The 19,457-nt window shown below is 37.0% G+C and overlaps 1 protein-coding gene across 1 annotated transcript; it reads left to right on the top strand.

Moving 5' to 3' along the window:
• The first annotated feature begins 201 nt into the window (after positions 1–201).
• LOC107744307 (protein kinase C gamma type-like) lies at positions 202–19,266 on the top strand. Its single transcript, XM_016557879.1, has 14 exons — positions 202–809; positions 3,485–3,516; positions 4,904–4,986; positions 7,428–7,539; positions 9,417–9,493; positions 9,598–9,780; positions 12,754–12,927; positions 15,295–15,386; positions 15,775–15,837; positions 15,923–16,061; positions 17,554–17,634; positions 17,737–17,844; positions 18,030–18,170; positions 19,021–19,266. Exons 1-14 carry the CDS (start codon positions 580–582, stop codon positions 19,180–19,182), a joined length of 1,677 nt encoding a protein of 558 aa, XP_016413365.1. The 5' UTR covers positions 202–579; the 3' UTR covers positions 19,183–19,266.
• Positions 19,267–19,457: the final 191 nt, after the last annotated feature.

Raw genomic sequence — 19,457 nt, 5'->3', positions numbered from 1 at the left:
TTCCTCTCTTGTAGACCTTCTGTTTGGTGAGCTTGTTTCTCTATTTTTTTCCTTTTCCTTTTTTATAAGCCAAGGATGAATTGCATAGAATAACAAGAGTCTTGAGAAGAAGTGAGAGGAAGAGAGAGGGGAGGAAGAGGAGAAACCATACTGCCACATTTACAAATGTAGGGTGTGTGTGTGTGTGTGTGTGTGTGTGTGTGTGTGTTTGAAGTAGGACAGAAGGTACACTAATCGCTATGCGTTTTAAAGTCCCAGTGGAAGTTTCTCTTAGAGTGTGTATTAACCTCTATTTCACTCTCTGTTTCTCACCCTCCCTTTCCTCCTCTTGGGAATCTCTTCCTTTTATTTCCTCAACATCACAAACTGAACTGCCGTCACATCCTATTGAATTCCTTCCTTTACGTTCCACGTAACCTCTTACGCTTGATCTGTGTTTTACCAGACATTTTTCTTCTTGTTTATTCTCCCCCTTTTATAAATCCTCTTGTTGGTCTTTAACCCCTCGCGTGCATAAACCGTGCATCCTTCTCCCAGTCTTCTTCTCTGTGTCTTGCTCTGTCCTACTCAACTGGTAGCATGTCTACCCCAGTCTCTCCATCTCCATCTCTGTCTCCCCTGGCCCTGTCCTCCCCATCTCCCTCCTCCTCCCCGCTCCCCTCTCCTCTTTCTCCTCCCCCCAGGCTGCCAGTCTTCCAGAGGAAGGGAGCTCTCAAGCACAAGAGGGTCATTGAAGTGAAGGACCACCAGTTCACAGCCCGATTCTTCAAGCAGCCTACTTTCTGCAGCCACTGCACTGACTTCATCTGGTACTTCACACCTTTAACACTGCTGGCCACATCAATAACTCCTAACATTATTATGCTGTAGACCGATACTTCTACCTTAACCTTTACACTGGACTGCATTTATGTATTGATTTAATCCTAAAATCTTAATGCCCATATCCTGATTCATATCATAACTCACTCTCAATGCTGTACTGGCCTCGTCATGTACTTTGTAGTTCATACTGAATTGTTATAATCTGAAGCTTCTTCAGATACAGTCAGCCATAACAGTAGCTCATTATTTATGTATTAAAAGACCACATTTTAAAGTGTTGAGCGTTTATTTTTATTAATTTTTTTAGTTATTTTCTTTCAAATCTTTTTGTACTACACTATTGTTCAAAAGTTTTGGGTCGGTAAGATTTTTGAAAATGTTTTTGAATAGAGTTTCTTATGCTCCCCCAGACCACATTTGCTTAATCAAAAATGCAGTAAAACCAGTAATGTTATGAAATATCATTTGCATTTCAAATAGCTGTTTTCTAATGTAATGTTTTGTTGTGTAATGTTTTTAATATGTATATAATTTATTCTTGTGATGGTAAAGCTGAATTTTCAGCAGTCATTACTCCAGTCTTCAGTGTCACATGATCCTTCAGAAATCATTCTAATATGCTGATTTGGAGTTCAAGAAACATCTCTTATCATTATCAGTGTTTTTGTAACTGTATGCAATGTAAATGTCTTTACTGTCATTTTTGATCAATTTGATTCATCAATGCTGAATAAAAGTATTAATTTCTTTAAAAAAGAATTATATCTTACTGATCCCAAACTTGGATGGTGGTGTATGTACAAAAATTATATTTTAAAAATTGCTATCTTCCAATAAGGCATATTTCCAAATAGACCATACATAAATTTATGCCGAAATGGAACTTAATCAGGTTTGTGCTTGAAAAAAAAATACCAATGTGGTAAGAATAAGTAATACACTTAATTCAACATATGCTGTTGTCAATTGTGTAAAGAAGTTAATTTATCTATAAATATTTCTAAATTTTTACTGGAAAACAAGTCAAAAGAATTGACATTTACTAAAAGAGTTGACATTTATGAGTACACTTTCGATGACATACACAGAGAGGGCAGAAGAACACTGTCCCGCACGTGTGTTACATGACCACGCTTGTTCTCAGTTTCCTCCATGCCTCATAAAACTCATGCCCTGAGGGGCCTCCTAAATTATGCAGTCCTCTCTGTTTGAGCTGCCATTTAACCACAAGCTCCACAGAACACGCTTAGAACTGCAACCGGCCATATGGCCCATGCATTACCCGCATATAGACCTCATGTTGTTCATTAGAACAACTCAAATAGCTTCTGATAGATGCATCTGTTTCTCTTTCTGTCCTTTCATTTCAGTTCATTGAAGTTTATTGGTATGTCTATTGGAATACAGTACAGCATGTCCAAAGTATTGTGAAGTACATTTATATATATTTTTAGGTTCATAATTTTCATGAACTACTCAAAGCACTATTAATCTACTATATGCAAGTGGTATAAGTACCATCAAAACATTTAGGGAGATTTTTAAGGAGAAAGACAAGACATCAGACTTTTACCATTACAGGGGCAACTGCAACAAGCCAAGGAAAATTATTATTATTACCATTACTTTTTTGTAGTTTTTTTTAAAAATGGTAATATTGTGAAATATTATTACTATTTCAAATACTCATTGTAATAATTTCTGATCCTTCAGAAATAATTTTAATAGGCTGATTTGCTGCTCAAGAAATTTTTTTTATTATATTGATGTTGAAAACGGTTGTGATGCTTGATATTTTTGTGGCAACCGTGATATATTTCTGATCCTTCAGAAATAATTTTAATAGGCTGATTTGCTGCTCAAGAAAATTTTTTTTTATATTGATGTTGAAAACAGTTGTGATGCTTGATATTTTTGTGGCAACCGTGATACATTTTTTAGCATTCTTTAACGCATAGAAAGTTCAAAAGAACAATGTTTAATTGAAATTAATTTTTTTACAATTTTATATATTTTTTTAGTATATTATTAGTATAGTATATTTGTTTCATAGGGTGAATTCAGGTCAATTCACCTGTTTTTTGGCATTGAGATGACTGTGTGACTACTGCAAAATCTACCTAAACTAACCCTACAGTATAAATCACTACTGAATCCTATTAACTTAAATCCTCTTTTCCCTCTCTCTGTCTTTTTGCCCTTGTCCTGTCTCAACCTATATTTCTGAGTATATGTTGATGTTTATGGCTCACAATCTCTCAAACCTTTTCAACTGGTCTGAAGGATGCTTATAAAGAGCCGTAGATAGTCTCAGATGCATTTCAGAGCAGATCATACCTAAGTGTTGGGTGTCAAAGTATCTTATTTTAGCACTTGAGGGATTTATGCTAAGTTGTGTTTTGCATAGCAAAGATATCAGGAGCAGAGCAACCTGTTATTATGGTGAACTGAAGAGCCCTTAAATTGCCTGTCAGATGAGGATATTTTGAAATGATCTTATCTGTCATGGCCTCAGCAGCTTATGTCTTCTGTTTGCCCTCTGTGCTCATACACATACACTACACTACAGCGCTCTATGATCTCCTCTTTTCACAAATCTATGCAATTACACACAAGATAATTAGACGGCATGATGTGAGTTGTTATTTATGTTTTACAGGGGAATTGGAAAGCAAGGATTCCAGTGTCAAGGTAATCATTTTGAATGTATAACACACATTTGACCATATTTAAATTTATTCCACAGATTCACATTCCACAGACAAGTGCAGAAAACACAAAATAACTGATTCCGCCTGGGACTTCTTATCGTCAAAGTCTTTTCATATCTCATTCATAGCAGTCTGTCTTTTGTTTTCATGTACCCTTTTTTAATGGGCTACTTATTAAATAAGTAACGTTAATTGTTATCATGCATGAAGATCCAAGGATGTAACTAAATTACTCAATATTTAAGGGAGGCCAAATTTAAAGTGTAGGCCTCTATCATTGAAAAACCCATCAATTTGATCTGAATATCGATGTCTGTAGTGGTTATGGCCCAGTGAATATCTGAAAGTGTTTTGCTGAATCAATTAATCTTTCACGATAGGTAACGTAAGCTGAGGCAGCAAAATCTGAGCAAAGCCATTTTTTGACCTGACTTCAAGTCCAAGCTTGTGGTCCTTTCTGATCTCGTTTCTCTCTCTCTCTCTCTCTCTCTCTCTCACTTCTCACTTTTTGTCCGCTCTCTGTATACTGTCCAGTATTAATAAAGACAAAAATGCCAAAATAAAAAGGGTTATAAACTTAAAGTCAGCATGAAATGACAATTCACCGATTTTACAAGCATGTAATTGATCTTATTGTAAAGGAATCATTCATGCATGTGTATTGTTATTATTATTATTTTTACATTATTACTTTATAATTTTTTGTTAAAATATTATAATCATTTAGTCTGCTTAAACTCCACCTCTTTCTTATAATCAACTGCAAGCTCACATTCAGATATGCCTCCATCCAATTAATAACAAATGGATTGAACAGTGTCCTTGCCCTGTATTTATTTATTTATTTATTGATAATCTGTTTCACTCGGATACATGTCACAATACGGAAGAAAAGATCTGACGCTACTTCCATTACATCACTACATTAAAAAGACCTGTACCAATTTAACATATTCCCTCTATTTAATCCCACTATAACAGTGTATTTTTGCTGCATCATGATTTGTATCATGAAATATGACGTTTAGGGCCAGATTTACTAACAGCTTGCGCCAAACCCTATCTGCTGCAAACTACTGTCAGGATACGCATTGAAACATTAGTGATGAAAAGGCGTGGACACATTTATGTTTGCAGCTGACCTGATTGCATATGCATTTGTAAGAGTTTCCCTTCCAGAAGCAAAATTTATGGGAGGAGAGTGTTTAAATGAATCATGCAGGGTGATTTACTAAGGTTTGCGGTAGTCAGTTTATTGGTATTTACGCTATTATTTAACGCCCAAAAGAAGCATGCACCAATGTGATTATCATCAGCTCTGATATAGTATGTGTTTACTGACTAGATATGGTATGTGTTTCTTTTAGTGTGCAGTTTTGTGGTGCACAGACGCTGCCATGAGTTTGTCACTTTTACTTGTCCCGGAGCCATCACTGCTCCCAAAGCAGAGGTATGTATACTATGTGTGTTGTTCTCTGTTAATTTGTACAGTATAGTAATAAAACAAACGCACACCTTTTAGAGGTGCAAGTTAAAGGGGCAAACTAAATAAAGAAAAAATATAACTGCACACTCACTTAAGCATCGTTTATTAGTTACCAACATTTCGGCAAAACAAGTAGCCTTTGTCAAGGTATGTAGGTAGTAGGTAATTTGTACAGCATGTCATCCTTTTGCCATTTAGCATTATTTTTTTTGTCCTATAACTCTATATTATTTTTCTTTTCCTTTCATTATTTTTGCTTGATCATCGTATAACTCTTCTTTTCATGCTTGATGTTCTGCTATGATCACAGCAGTTCATCTTTTATTCTACTGTATCATCCATACCCTATCCGTCTCTCGCCTCTTCATTTTCACATTTTTGCATGGCAAGCCATTTATTTTTTTGGCTGAGTAAGCCAATATGGAAGTAGGTCTCACCGTCACAATCATCTTTTCCTTTTCTTGACGAGCCTTTTATTGCTCTCTCTTGCATACCTTCTTTAAAAGAGGTGGCTTTAAAGGAAAAAGAATATCAATTTTCCCTCTCTGTTGCTCTCTCTTATTCGTGCTGCACTAACTGATATGATGGTGTTACACTGCTACTCACACTCACGTAGTGCAGAGTGTGAGTGTGAGAATATGTGTGAAAGAGAAAAGCAAGGAAGGGGCTATATTGTAACACACTTCCATTGTTCCAAATCCTAGTTAGCAGCCTAAGTAGGCAGCTCTTTTCATCAAAGACATCATGGGCTGCTTCCAAAGGTTGTTTCAAAAGGCAGACAACTTAATTTTGCTGCCTCCAAATATACTTTCTTTATATCTCCACATCTTTTGTGGGGAAGGCATTCATAAATGTGCATTATAAACGTACTGTATATTTCATTCAATACAATTCAAATGTTTAGAAAAATAATTCAGTGTAATTAAAAATGGATTATCTTACCCAATATCTGTGTTTGTATGTATTATGCATAATATGATATAATATAATATAATCAGTTCATCCTTTATATATAATATAATATAATACAATTTGATATAATATAGTTATACAATTATATTATATTATATTGTTAAGTTTATTCACTGTTAAGACCACATTAACTAAACTTTTTAAATGATTTGTACATATACAACTTGTTAGCATTTACATTTAATTCTGCTAGCCATGCAAGGATTTATAAATGACTATAAATTGTACTATAATAATATTATTATTCAAGTAATTTTATTATTAGTATAACTTTTCAATGACTTGAATTTTTCAAACTTGTGGGAGTCTCTTGCTATATCCTGTGTGTTGCAGTCATTCCTACATTGCATTGTGTCAATCTCGCTGAAAAAAATTAATCCAAGATGGTGGACAAAGTGAGATAAATGTTGATTATGTTGCATATTTCATTCAATACCAAAAAGTGTTGAAAAACTTGTTCAGTGTACTTAAAATTTATTTTTTAATGTATTTTATGATTAGAGTATCACACTGTTAGCTTAGCAACATGCTTATGTGAGACTGGTTTGAAATCAACATGAAAGTGAAGTAGTGTTTGCATGGCACATGGCATGTAAAGCATTCCAAATAAGTCACTTGTTAAGATGCTGTCTTAAAAGGCTGCTTCCTATGTAGGTAGCATGGCAGCATACTAGTTTTTTTAACAAAGCTACAGTCTTTATTTCACCCTCTCTTTCAGGAGCATAGTTACAACGTTTTATGAGATTTTTTTCATAAGCACCTAAAAATATTGTTGTAAAATGAGGTAACAGAGGAGTGCTTGTGTATGGCTGTGCATGTGCGACTAGGCTGTAAGGAAGGGTAGACAATGATGCATGTGTGAAAAGCAGATGAGGCAGACTGACAGAGAGGAAGAGAAGTGGAGAGGAAGATTGTCAGAGGATGAAGAAAAGAAGCAGGCAGCATGCAGAGAGTGAGAATGAGGGGGAAAGAGAGAAACCATGGCGGGGTGGAAAGGGTTTAGGCATTTAGGAGGATTCAGTTTTCACAGCTGAGCTGAACTCATATATTCATCCACCATTCATCCTCAAAATAGCCCTAGCTAATTGGCTCCCAGTGAAAAAGTCACTTCAAAATGAAGCCTTTCCTCTGGACCTTTAAAGAGAGAGAGAGCGAACTAGAGGGAAAGTAGTGCATCTATTTATTTGTGCATATGCTTGTCTATGCATAAAGATAGTCCTATTTGTAGAGCAAAGAACAGTATGAGAGGGTTTCTTATCATACACATAATTTAAGTCTCTTTTTCTTTCTCTCATGGCCAACCTACTTCCAAGAACTGAACTGGGTGTACATGGCGGCCCTCTGTGTTGAATATAATCGCATCAAAGTGCTTTTTCCAATAAACAATTAAATAATTAAATGAGTACAATGTTTTTCTTTGTCCCTCTCTCCAGGATCTCAAGAGCAAACACAAGTTTAAAGTACATACATACTCCAGTCCCACCTTCTGTGATCACTGTGGGTCTCTGCTCTACGGCCTCATACATCAGGGCATGAAATGTGCCAGTGAGTCTATTTATATAGAGATCCAAATGAAGTTCATCTAGACTGTAGACTGACATACATTATATATATATTATTTTATTTTATTTTACTGTTAAGACCACATTAGCTAAACTTGGAAGTTTTTGAACAATTACTTGGTAATTAATTTACTTGAATTCTTGGTGCATGTTAGGATTTACAGCGTAATCCTGCCAGCTGTGCAAGTATATATATAAATGACTGTATTTTTCATATTTATTCATTTCAATTTCAGTTACATGAAATATTATTATTAAAACTTTCAGTGAATTATGATCTGACCAGATTTACTCATTTTTAAACAAAAGTTGATTATTTCATTTTTGGTAACATTCTTGGTAACACCTTTGTGATTGTGCGCGCGCGTGTGTGTGTGTGTGTGTGTACATGTTTTTCTATCCCGGTGGTGACTTAAAACTGAATACACACCAACTCATGGGGACTCGTGTCACTGTGGGGTCCTAAATTGAGGTCCCCATGGGGAAACAAGCTTATAAATCATACAGAATGAGTTGTTTTCGTTTTTTTTGGAGAATGTAAAAATGCTGAAATTTTCCTGTGAGGGTTAGGTTTAGGTGTAGGGTTGGTGTAGGGTGATATACGGTTTGTACAGTATAAAAACCATTACTCCTATGCAGAGTCCCCACAAGGATAGTAAACCAGACGTGTGTGTGTGTGTGTGTGTGCGCGCATGTGTGTGTGCATGTGTGTGTGGTCCTACTATTTCCTACATTATGGGGACCAAATGTCCCGACAAATGTAGTATATAGTAATACCAGTAAATTTTTACGTTGTAGGGATATTTTTTGGTCCCCATGAGGAAACAAGCTTATAAATCATACAGCAATTGTTTTGAAAATCTTAAAATGCAGAAAGTTTTGTGTGAGGGGCAGGTTTAGGGGTAGGGTTAGAGTTAGGTTAAGGGGATAGAAAATACATTACGCCTATATGTCCCCATAAAACATGGAAATCATGGTGTGTGTGACATTTGTGTTCTGACCAGCTATGCAGCTCATTTTTAAACAAAACAGTATATTTGTAAATTAACATAAACCTTGATTAAGAAGTGCTGTGAAAATTGTTAATTGTTAGTTCATAAATGCAAATTATTGATCTTATTGCAAACAATTCATCCATGCAAATGTTTCTACTTTTAAAATTAATTAATTATTTTATTTATTTAGTCCTCATAATTTTTTAATCAAACTATTATAACTGGATGTTCCGGTGAAATGACAGACTTCACTCTGGTGATATATGCAGGACTTCTCTGGTCCTCACAAACCTCACTTCTTTCTTACAATCGACTGCAAGCTCACATTCAAATGTGCCTCCATCCAATCAACAACCAATAGATACTGTAGATCCAAGTTTTTGATCATCTGTATCACTCAGAGGTACATTACAATTTTAAAAGAAAATATCTGTAGCAACTTCCTTGAATTTTAACAAATTTAAATTTATTGTCTCCATATTAGCCATTTTTTATTACCTACCATAAGCACTACTGTAGTGTGTGCAGCCTGCAACTTTTGGGTTGCCTTCCATAAGTTGTGGTAAAAACAGAACAGTTGTTGGCTCAGATTTTCAAGTGACTATCCATAAAGCATCATCATTGTGCCCTTGAGCAAAGCACTTTACTCCATTTTGCTCCAGGTGAGATTATCCCTGTAATAGGTGTACTGTAAGTCACTTTAGATAAAAGTGTCAACATGCAATATTCAGCCAAGAGAGTGCTATAGAAGCCTAGGGCCATCTCAGGTCCACAAATAAACACATCGAGCTAAAAACAAATGTTCTTTTTGACACCATGGCGTCACAAACAGCCAAATCTAAAAATTTTGTAAATGTCCTCTTAGTCTGGCTACATTCCCAAGTCTTCCTTAGTGAGCGCCTTAATTGTGTCACTTTCATAACACATCCACAGGAGGGCAGTGTAGTACTTTGTTGAAACAAACTATTCTTGTGCTCTCTCTCTCTCTCTCTCTCTCTCTCTCTCTCTCGCTCTCACTCATCCCATCTTTCTCCTAATTTCTGAAGGTACCAGATGCTGCTCTCACGCCCTCTGTTCCTCTTGCTCCTGTTACTGTGACGACGCCTGTTCCTACTGTGACCCCTCCTGCTCTGAGTCCAACTCCCACTGCACTGCACACGGGCAAAGGCCGAGTCAGGCTGCATGATTTCAACTTCCTCATGGTTCTGGGCAAAGGGAGTTTTGGCAAGGTGCTTGAAATTACATAAACTTTTTTCATACACATATACACATATAGTGGGATCCAGAAGGCCACAATGAAAAAGTGGGATTCAAAATCTAATTTGAACCTGGAAATAAATAAAGTTTCCGGATTTTGAAAAATGAGAAACAATGAAATGCTGTGATGCAAAATGAACAGTGCATGCTGTCACTAAAGCAAATAGCAAATTTTTCAGTTCAACATTTCACTGACATTTGGACCCTGCTGCATGTGTAATAGATTGTTATATTTCTCGTCCTGGTTGTCAATGGAACAGAAATCTTTAAAGGAAACTCTCTAGACTCAGACTCAGACAGCACTCCCACAGTCCGCCCACTCTGTTCACTGACCGTCTGATGCATATTGAACACCAAAATGGCAAGCGCTGACTATAATCAACAAGTTTCAGTCTGTTTGGCTGAACTTCCGAGAGTAAAGACACCATTTTTTTTTATTAGTCTGTCAGTAAACAAATTATATTTACAAGGTAATGAGTTGATACAATGATTGCTTTGAAGGACAAAATAATGAGTCTGGCAGCTTAGAGACATCAATGACAAATATATAGATTAGTCCCTTTCAAGTTTAAACTAGATTAGTTACAGTGCAGTGCATTGCATTGGCGTAAATTTAATCATCAGCCAGATTTTTTAAAACAAGTGTTGTCCGTATGCTCAGCTCGCACATGTGCTTTGAATTTTTTTGCGCTAATTAGTTTGTCCAACACTGGCCCAAGCTGTTGTTTCAGAGTCAAGACGGAACGACATCTACAAACTGCTGGAGACAGCAACAATAATAGCTGGTGACATTGACAAGCTCTTGTGTCAGGGGGTTAAAAGGATACTTCACCCAAAAATTAAAATTCTTTCTTCATTTACTCACCCTCATGTCATTTCAAACCTGTGTGACTTTCTTTGGCAGAACATAAGAGAAGATATTTTGAAGAATGTTGGTAACAAAAATTTGTTTTGGCTACCACTGACTTCCAGTGAAAGCAATGAGCAAAAAAAATAAAACTGAGACATTTATCAAATTATCTTCTGTTATGTTAGAAAGTCATATAGGTTTGAAACAACATGAGGGTGAGTGATTCCAGAATTGTAATTTTTCTGTGAACTATCCCATACAGGAAACTCTAGTTTAAACGGGTACAAAGAATTTTTTATCGGTCATAAGGAAAGAGAGAAATAGCACAAACACTAGACAAGGGTAAAACTTTTTAGTGTGCATGTGTCAAATCAAATGGAGCTTACTTTGAAAAACTGTTGCTGTATCTGAAATCAGATCCTGTACAGTAGGTACTGCAGTTGGGGTACTTGAACTTTGGACTTGGACTTGAACTCGAACTCTGACATGGACCCGGACTTTGACTGCAGTTATGATGTTTGTTTTAGGTACTTTTTGCTTACTGTTTTATGAACACTATGAATTTGAATTTGGACATACTACTCAGCTCACATACTGGTTTTTATTTATTTATTTTAATATTTTTTGTGAGTTTTGGCAAGGTGCTTGAAATTACATAAACTTTTTTCATACACATATACACATTTTTCATACACATATACCACCACAAGGTGGCAAAACTGGCCCAGATTGTTGTTTCACAAAGAAACAGCAGAGATGGAACACAAACTACAAACTACTGGAGATCGTAACAACAATAGATGGCCATGTTGACGAGCACTTGTGGTGAGGGGGGTTAAGAGATAAGTATACTTTCGTCAAAGTATACTTTGGGCTTCAGCCTAAGTAGGTGGGTTTGGGACAAAACAGGCTGCAAAGCAGACCAGATTTTTATGCCGAAAGTCAGGCTACATGAGACTGCACTCACCCGTCAACAAACACGTCTACTTGCATGTTCCCTGTAGATGCAATAAGGAGTGCAAAGGGTACAATGTCCTTGGAACTGAATTAGGCCCTTGTCTCATTCGTTCCTGGACTGCTGCTGCTAATTCAGGAAGAAGGGGAAATGCTAAAGCTTTGGTCCCAGCTGCAAGAGGAGGGGGTTGATTCCCCTATCTAAACTTTGCAGCTGTGGCTCTGCCTCACTTCCTCTAGGAGGCAGAAACTCTGACTAAAGGCCCAGTGAGATGCAGACCTCATTCACCTTAAAATACCTGGAGCTATGTAGGCACACGGTCATTTCTGTGTTCGGCCAATCCGGTTATGTGATAAATAAGGCTGAATTTGTGATACGTGTAAGAAACACCAGGTGACTGTGAGTTCAAGAGCAGCCCTGGGAATGATTAAATAGTCAGCGCTGAGCACACATGTGAAGGACTCTGATCTGTTTAATCCCTGAGGAAGAATGACATGAGAGAGAGTGTGTGTGTGTGTGTGTGTGTGTGTGTGCATTTTGCACTCTCTTGTTTGAGCGTGTGGAGGAATGTTTGTTGCCTTTGTTGTTGTGCTCATGTATAGTATATAAAATCATTTTAAAGTAGATGTTGTGTGTGCACGAGTATATCTGGTGTGCAAACACATGTGCGCACACTTTGTGTGTGTGTGTGTGTGTGTGTGTGTGTGTGTGTGTGCATCCTCACAAGATATTTGGTTATATAAGAGGCCAGGGTTATACTCAGTAGACAGCACATCCTCCAGGGCGTAGAACCATGCTAAAGAAAGGATAGAAACGAGGGAAGAGATTAAAGAGAAGAGCAGAGGAGAGAAACCTGGGACCCAGAGATAAAAAAAGACACAAAGCAGGGGAAAAAAAGACATTAAGGGAACAGGATCACTGAAGTAAATGAAATGAAAGAATTTCTGTTCTTTTTTGTTTTTTGATTTGCGGTAATATTCCCTTATGCATGTTAAACTCGCTTTGAATTATGTTTTCTGCTCTCGCTTGTGTTTGCCCAATTGAGTCGCAGCTGTACGAATGTGAGCAGAAGATGATGAACTCTTGATTTTATTAATGCTCAAGAAGTGTTAGCGCAAGGTTTCCTTGTCATCCCGCAAGGTCCTGTTGGCAGAGGAGAGGGGCAGCGAGCGCTTGTTTGCGGTGAAGGTGTTGAAGAAAGATGTGCTGTTTCAGGATGAGGACACAGAGAGCGCCATGGTGGAGAGAAGAGTGCTGGGCCTCGTGGGGCGACCTCACTTCCTGACCTCCCTCTACTGCGCCTTTCAAACCGAGGTCTGTGTGTTCATCGATGTGTGTGAGAGCGTGTAAATGGTTAATGATTAAAAGAGAGTGGGAGCCTGGGGACGAGGTTTATATATGCATATGCACATTTGTAAATTATGAAATATATATGGGCTGAAATGTCATTCGTCCCTTAGTGATGGAACAAATCTGCTCTTCACCTTCAGGGCAAGTTTTAAATCGCATTTTTGACCTTGCACAGCTGGAACACGAGTACTGACATTTTATGGGGACACATGTCCACATGTGGTCTCCCAGGGCAGAAACTGGCTATTTTTAAATATGAACTTTGGTTTTGTTGTATTGGTTGATAGTATACTGACACCTAGTGGCAAGGATGCAGCATCACACTAAAGTTTTAAGGTACTGATGCCATTCTGCAGGTGATGGTGTCTGTTAACACGGGATTACCAAAACAAAGCAAAGCATGTTGGATTTACCATAACTACGAGATTCTGAATTGTAAAAAGCATTTATATCTTTATAAAACTCACAATTACAACTTCCGACTCTTTGATTGTTGCAATGTAATGCTGAACCAATCAAAATGATGGCAGCGTCAGCAGAAAAATGTTGTAACTGCTAAAAGTAGTTATCATGTATTATTTCTGTTTAATAATGCCTATAATTGACTATTATTTATGTCTTAAAAATCCAAAATTTATCTGAAAATGAACAAAAGACATACAATATAGTTTAATGTAGCTAGTGGTTTTGTCTGTTATTACTCAAATTACACATTTGATTTTGATGAAACACATAATTCAGAGACTGAGAACAGCCTAGAATGTCCAGATTGTCATCTAGTAATTACGGTTATTAAAAAAATGCCATGAACGCACCTAAATATTCACCTGGGCATGTGATTTCAAAATGGCCACCCCTATGAGTTAAACCCACTCCATGTAAAATAAAAAAAGCTTTTATTAGGCTACTAATACACCTGGAATCTTCACCATATGTGTACGTCATATATCTAAATAAATATTCTTTAAAATGGAAAAAAAAAACTGCAACTATTTTGAGGTTCCTACAGATTAATAACTGTATCAGCTATGGAGTAAAGCTGTTTAATCATAGTAAAAATGAAAGCATCACCATAAGTATTTTTCTCTTACCTCATTAAATGGTTGTTTACATTGGCTTAGATTGGGACCCATAGATGAAATGAATTTGCCCTGAACAAAGCAGTCTTGAGAGGGAGACAAATCATAATATTTACAATATTGACTAACAGGGTTTATAAAATGTCAACATGAACAATGGGTGAACAAAATAACAGAAGCTTCTGACAATGTAATAATTAGATTCTTGGAATGCTGTCATGTGAGTCCCAAACTGGCAACCTGGAACAACCTGTGTAATAAAAGGTAATTCGTTGATCATTTTGTCTATTTCACTCTGACATGATAAATAATTTTTGTACCTAATGAATCTGAAGGGCCATTTTTTTCAATGTTAGTTGCCTCATTTTGCTTTGAAAAATGACGTTTCATAGTGCTATTTGTCTGACCTCTTTCAGCAGACACGTATTGCAAAGTGGCAATCAGCCTAATGAAATACATTGGCAGCTGCAGAACTGAAAGAGGGAAAAAGATGAGTGTGTGTGTGTGTGTGTGTCTGGCTTTAATGGTTTGTGAAGGTATGAATTACTCTTGTTGAATCACTTAATTTTTTTTTCTCCCCTGTCGATTGAATTTGTAACAAATACTCAAGTGTTTGGTAATGATTTCTTTGTGTAGCCTATGTAAACTGTGTCTCATTGTATCAAGTGCATGAAATAGAGTTTCCTGTCAAAGCTATCAGTTGCCCAGTGGAAAAATGCAGCATCCCACTGATCAGAAGTTCAAGTCCTACAGACACCAGATGCTGTAGTCAGATGCGTCTGGAGATAAAGTAGGCTGTTATCTTGCCTTGGCTGTAGGTGACAAATACTGAAGCAACAGAGAAAACTTGCTGGTCTCAGCTTACAACACAGAGTTCACGCAATTCATTGTGCAGGGTGTGTAAATTACAGTTAGATTTTCATTATTACTCCAGTCTTCAGTGTCACACGATCCCTCAGAACTAAGCATTTTGATAGATACTTTAATTTTGACACTTTACCCATACTTTAATGTAAGTATAATTTCTGTAAAAATTTGGTATTTCTGCCATTGTGTCATCACAAGGTCTTATTTCTATTCATGAACTTTTGTCATTTAATTTGACTGATTGCTAATCTGCTGTAACATTTGCTGTATTATTTACTTGCACAGCATGAGAACAAGCGAACTGATTGATGATTCATTTTTGATTCCTATTAGTAAAACGAAGTTGCATATCTGCTGATTACTGATGATCGGTTTTGTGTTGTAGGATCGTCTGTATTACGTCATGGAGTACGTGAACGGTGGTGATCTTATGTTTCACATCCAAATCGTTGGCAAGTTTAAAGAACCGCATGCAGCGTGAGTTCAGCACTTCTCTTCCTTAACGTTTTATCTTAAAGGATTAGTTCACTGAAAAAATGAACATTTTCTGATAATGTACTCACCCTCAGGCCATGCAAGATGTAGATGAGTTTTTTTCTTCATCGAGAAATTTACTATTACATCACTTGCTCACCAGTGGATCCTTTGCAGCGAATGGGTGCCGTCAGAATGAGAGTCCAAACAGCTGATAAAAACATCACAATAATCCACAACTATTTCTTTAATCCCACTTGCTTTTTCACTTTTTGTACTGTTGAAGTACTTCCTTTCTTCTGTTTCTAAATTCACCTGTTTAGGATCTTTCTGTCTTGCAGTGGAAGAATGTGTTTTTAATGGAGTTAATGAGAGATTTTCTTGTTGGCAGGTTCTATGCTGCTGAGATAGCAGTGGGTCTGTTCTTCCTGCACAACAAAGGCATCATATACAGGTACAAGACATGATGACAGTCTCCTTCCACAAGCAGACCATATGTTACAGTCACTTAATATTCTCTCTCTTTCTCTGGTCTGCAGAGATCTAAAGCTGGACAATGTCCTGCTGGACAGTGAAGGACACATAAAGATAGCAGACTTTGGGATGTGTAGAGAAGGCATTATGGAAGGGGACACCACTCTGACCTTCTGTGGCACACCTGATTACATTGCACCTGAGGTTTCCTTTACTCTATCTCCATCCTTTCTCCTACCATCTGATTCATCTGCTCTTCTCCATGACCTTGGCTCTGTGTTTACATGAACACTCAGTGGATGTGCGCAGTCAGCACATGTCTGCGTGTATGTGCATCTACATGTCTCTGTGTGATTTCATTTAGGTTCACTGCGGTGTTTACTACACAGCGACATGATGGACATCCCGCTCAAGTGATGTATGTGCTAAATCGTCAATGTTTGTGTTTTGCTGTGTGATGGAAAGGCAATGTGAATGTGGGTCTAGCGAAGCCCAGTATGCATCAGTACTGTATCACATTGTCACATTGATCACATTATGTAAAAAAAAAAGACATTGATCTTTGTGTCCCTGTCATTTTGAAAAGATGCAATATGTGTCCCTGCAGGCAAGGAAATTAATCTCTCGTTCTCACGCTGTGACGCACACTCACGGCTGACACAGAGACACTGGCATATTTATTGTGTAATTATCTTTAATATGATTTTCATGAGCTTATCTGCACATTGAGAGGGCTGTAATAGCATCCATCTAACTATGTAATGGGAATATTCCTAATTTATATGATTTTGAGAATATAACATTATGAAATTGGAAGTATTTAGCAAGGATGGGCAAAATTTTAAATTCATTTAAGAATTGGCCTTCTTTAAGTTAATGAGATGGAATGTTAGTTTAGTTGGTCACGTTCCACAGGACGTTGAATTGGAATTTAAATTGGAATGATGGGAAGTGGAATTTACTGAATTGCAATTCAAAGAAATTCAACAGTCATGAACAGAAGAACAAAAGGACAAGAACAAACCTACCACAACTTACCTAGAGCTCACTTAAAGTTTCCGTCTTATCATCCTGCTTCATGTTGTTTGGCTCCATTTTGAAGAGTATTCTGTGAAGTATCTTTTTAAATGTGTAATATGAAAATGTGTAATTTATTAAATATAACTAGTATGCCACTATTTAATAGCTTGGGTTCACTAAGTTATATTAAATATCATTTCATTTTACTTCCTTAAATTCAAACTATAATTCTACATCCTGTTTGCTACCTCAATACAAATGAAAGAATTCAGTTGGAATTCAAAAGGCATTCTCAGTTAACATTTTGGGAAATCTATACTAAAAACCATTATAACAGATCTGTGTTGTTTTCAGATTGTGGTGTATCAGCCGCCTGCTTCATGTTGTTTGGCTCCATTTTGAAGAGTATTCTGTGAAGTATCTTTTTAAATGTGTAATATGAAAATGTGTAATTTATTAAATATAACTAGTATGCCACTATTTAATAGCTTGGGTTCACTAAGTTATATTAAATATCATTTCATTTTACTTCCTTAAATTCAAACTATAATTCTGCATCCTGTTTGCTACCTCAATACAAATGAAAGAATTCAGTTGGAATTCAAAAGTCATTCTCAGTTAACATTTTGGGAAATCTATACTAAAAACCGTTATAACAGATCTGTGTTGTTTTCAGATTGTGGTGTATCAGCCATATGGTAAAGCAGTGGACTGGTGGTCATATGGAGTCCTCCTCTATGAGATGCTGGCTGGGCAGGTAATTTTTCATCCTCTGCTTCCCTGAACCTTTAATTTGGTCCTTTTCTCACTAGATCTTCATCCCCGGCACCCTTTCCCTCTGTCTCTCTCTTTTCATCAGCCTCCTTTTGATGGCATAGATGAGGAGGAGCTGTTTCAGTCCATCATGGAACAGAGCGTTTCATATCCTAAGAGTCTCTCTCGGGAGGCTGTGGCCATCTGCAAAGGGGTAATCTACTTCCTGTTCTTTCATCTCTGCTGCTTACATACTTGGCTCGCAGTGCATGCACAGGGCAATCTATTCCATCTTTAATACTAACATAACCTCCAAAAAATTTACTTAAATTAGCATACAAGTGTATTTCCATCCTTTCTGTTTTTCTTACTCTCTTTCTCCATCTGTTTCTCTCCCAGCTCCTCACCAAGAACCCTGCTAAGCGTTTGGGTGGAGGAGAGGATGCAGAGAGAGAGCTGCGGGAGCATCCTTTTTTCCGCTGGATAGACTGGGACCGGCTGGAGGGACTGGAGATACAGCCTCCCTTCAAACCCAGAAGTGTCAGTATCACCTGTCACCACACCTGTCTCTGTGTGTGGGTCAGGCTTTACCCCAGAAATGCCCCACAATGATAGTAAAAATGTATGGATTATTAAACATACTCAATAATGTCTCACAACAATATAAAAATACAAAAAAACTGATGGTTCAGCTTAGGGGTAGAGAATATACAAAAATTAGCTAAATAAAAACAATAGAAGTAAATGGAAACTCCCCACCATGATAGAAAAAAACATGTATTAAATAATAAATAAATAAATGATTCGTTCAGTCAGTCATTAATTGCCAAATAAATATATGGATGGAAGGATGGATAGATAGATTAAAAAAACTATATATTATGTACATTTTACACTAAATTAACTTTTACATTTTTTATCTATTAATTGTAATTAGCTTTAAATAGAACCAATAGAAATCGTGTTATGTCCTCATTTTCTTAGGGAGATAAATGTTGTATAGTATGTGTGTGTGTGTGTGTGTGCATGTTTGTTTTTGTTTTTGTTATTTTAAACCCGTAACCATGTAACTGGAAGTTTACTGATGCACTCTGCCTGCTCCTCCTTATTATTTTCAGTGTGCATCTGTGCATGTGTGTGTACACATTTACTGGTGTTATTTTGTCTTGTACGCGGTAAGCCTGGCCTTCATTGCCTGTATCTCTTTGCCCATATTACTCATGCTAATCTATGTGGATATTATGCTGTGTCAATGTATGTGAGCATAGCAAATAAGTAGAGGTGCTCTGAGTTCACAGCGCTGAACTGACGTCAATAGCATCCACTTAATTTCCTTGATATTTAATAGTAATAACCTTAACCCAGTTGATTCTTTTTGTCATTCCCACAGGGAGGCAGAAAAGGAGAGAACTTTGATAATTTTTTCACATCCGCCCCCTCTGCCCTCACGCCTTCTGACCCGGATGTTCTTGCCGCCATAAGTCAAGAGGAATTCCAAGGCTTCACCTACAATAACCCCGAATTTCCCCCCTCACCCCTCATAGCTGTCTGAGAAAACCTTGATCAATCCACACCAACCATCTTTTGACTTTTTCTGCTTCTGTTCATGATTTAAACTACAGTGACCAAAAAAAAATAATGTGTAATTTGGCTTCTGCTTGCTTACAATAGGAGTCTGTCTTAATTAGACCAGCCATCACATTCTAAAATGACACCACATTGATTTTAATAATCTTAATGATAAAACAAACTAAGCATTAATAATATTTAGCCGGTCCACTTTGAGAGTATCAGCCTGAATTATTTAGGGGTCATGCATTCATGTCA

The sequence above is a fragment of the Sinocyclocheilus rhinocerous genome, unplaced genomic scaffold (assembly GCF_001515625.1).
Source record: "Sinocyclocheilus rhinocerous isolate Xijiao unplaced genomic scaffold, SAMN03320098_v1.1 scaffold137, whole genome shotgun sequence".
Lineage (NCBI taxonomy): Eukaryota > Metazoa > Chordata > Actinopteri > Cypriniformes > Cyprinidae > Sinocyclocheilus > Sinocyclocheilus rhinocerous.
This window is presented reverse-complemented; position numbering and strand designations above follow the sequence as displayed.

What these genes read in the sequence shown, in the direction of transcription:
- LOC107744307 (XM_016557879.1), top strand. Translation starts at nt 580, where the DNA reads ATGTCTACCCCAGTCTCTCCATCTCCATCTCTGTCTCCCCTGGCCCTG. An exon ending in GCAAGGATTCCAGTGTCAAG is followed by an intron (nt 3,517 to 4,903) that starts GTAATCATTTTG and finishes TGTTTCTTTTAG; the next exon opens with TGTGCAGTTTTGTGGTGCAC. An exon ending in GCAAAGGGAGTTTTGGCAAG is followed by an intron (nt 9,781 to 12,753) that starts GTGCTTGAAATT and finishes TCATCCCGCAAG; the next exon opens with GTCCTGTTGGCAGAGGAGAG.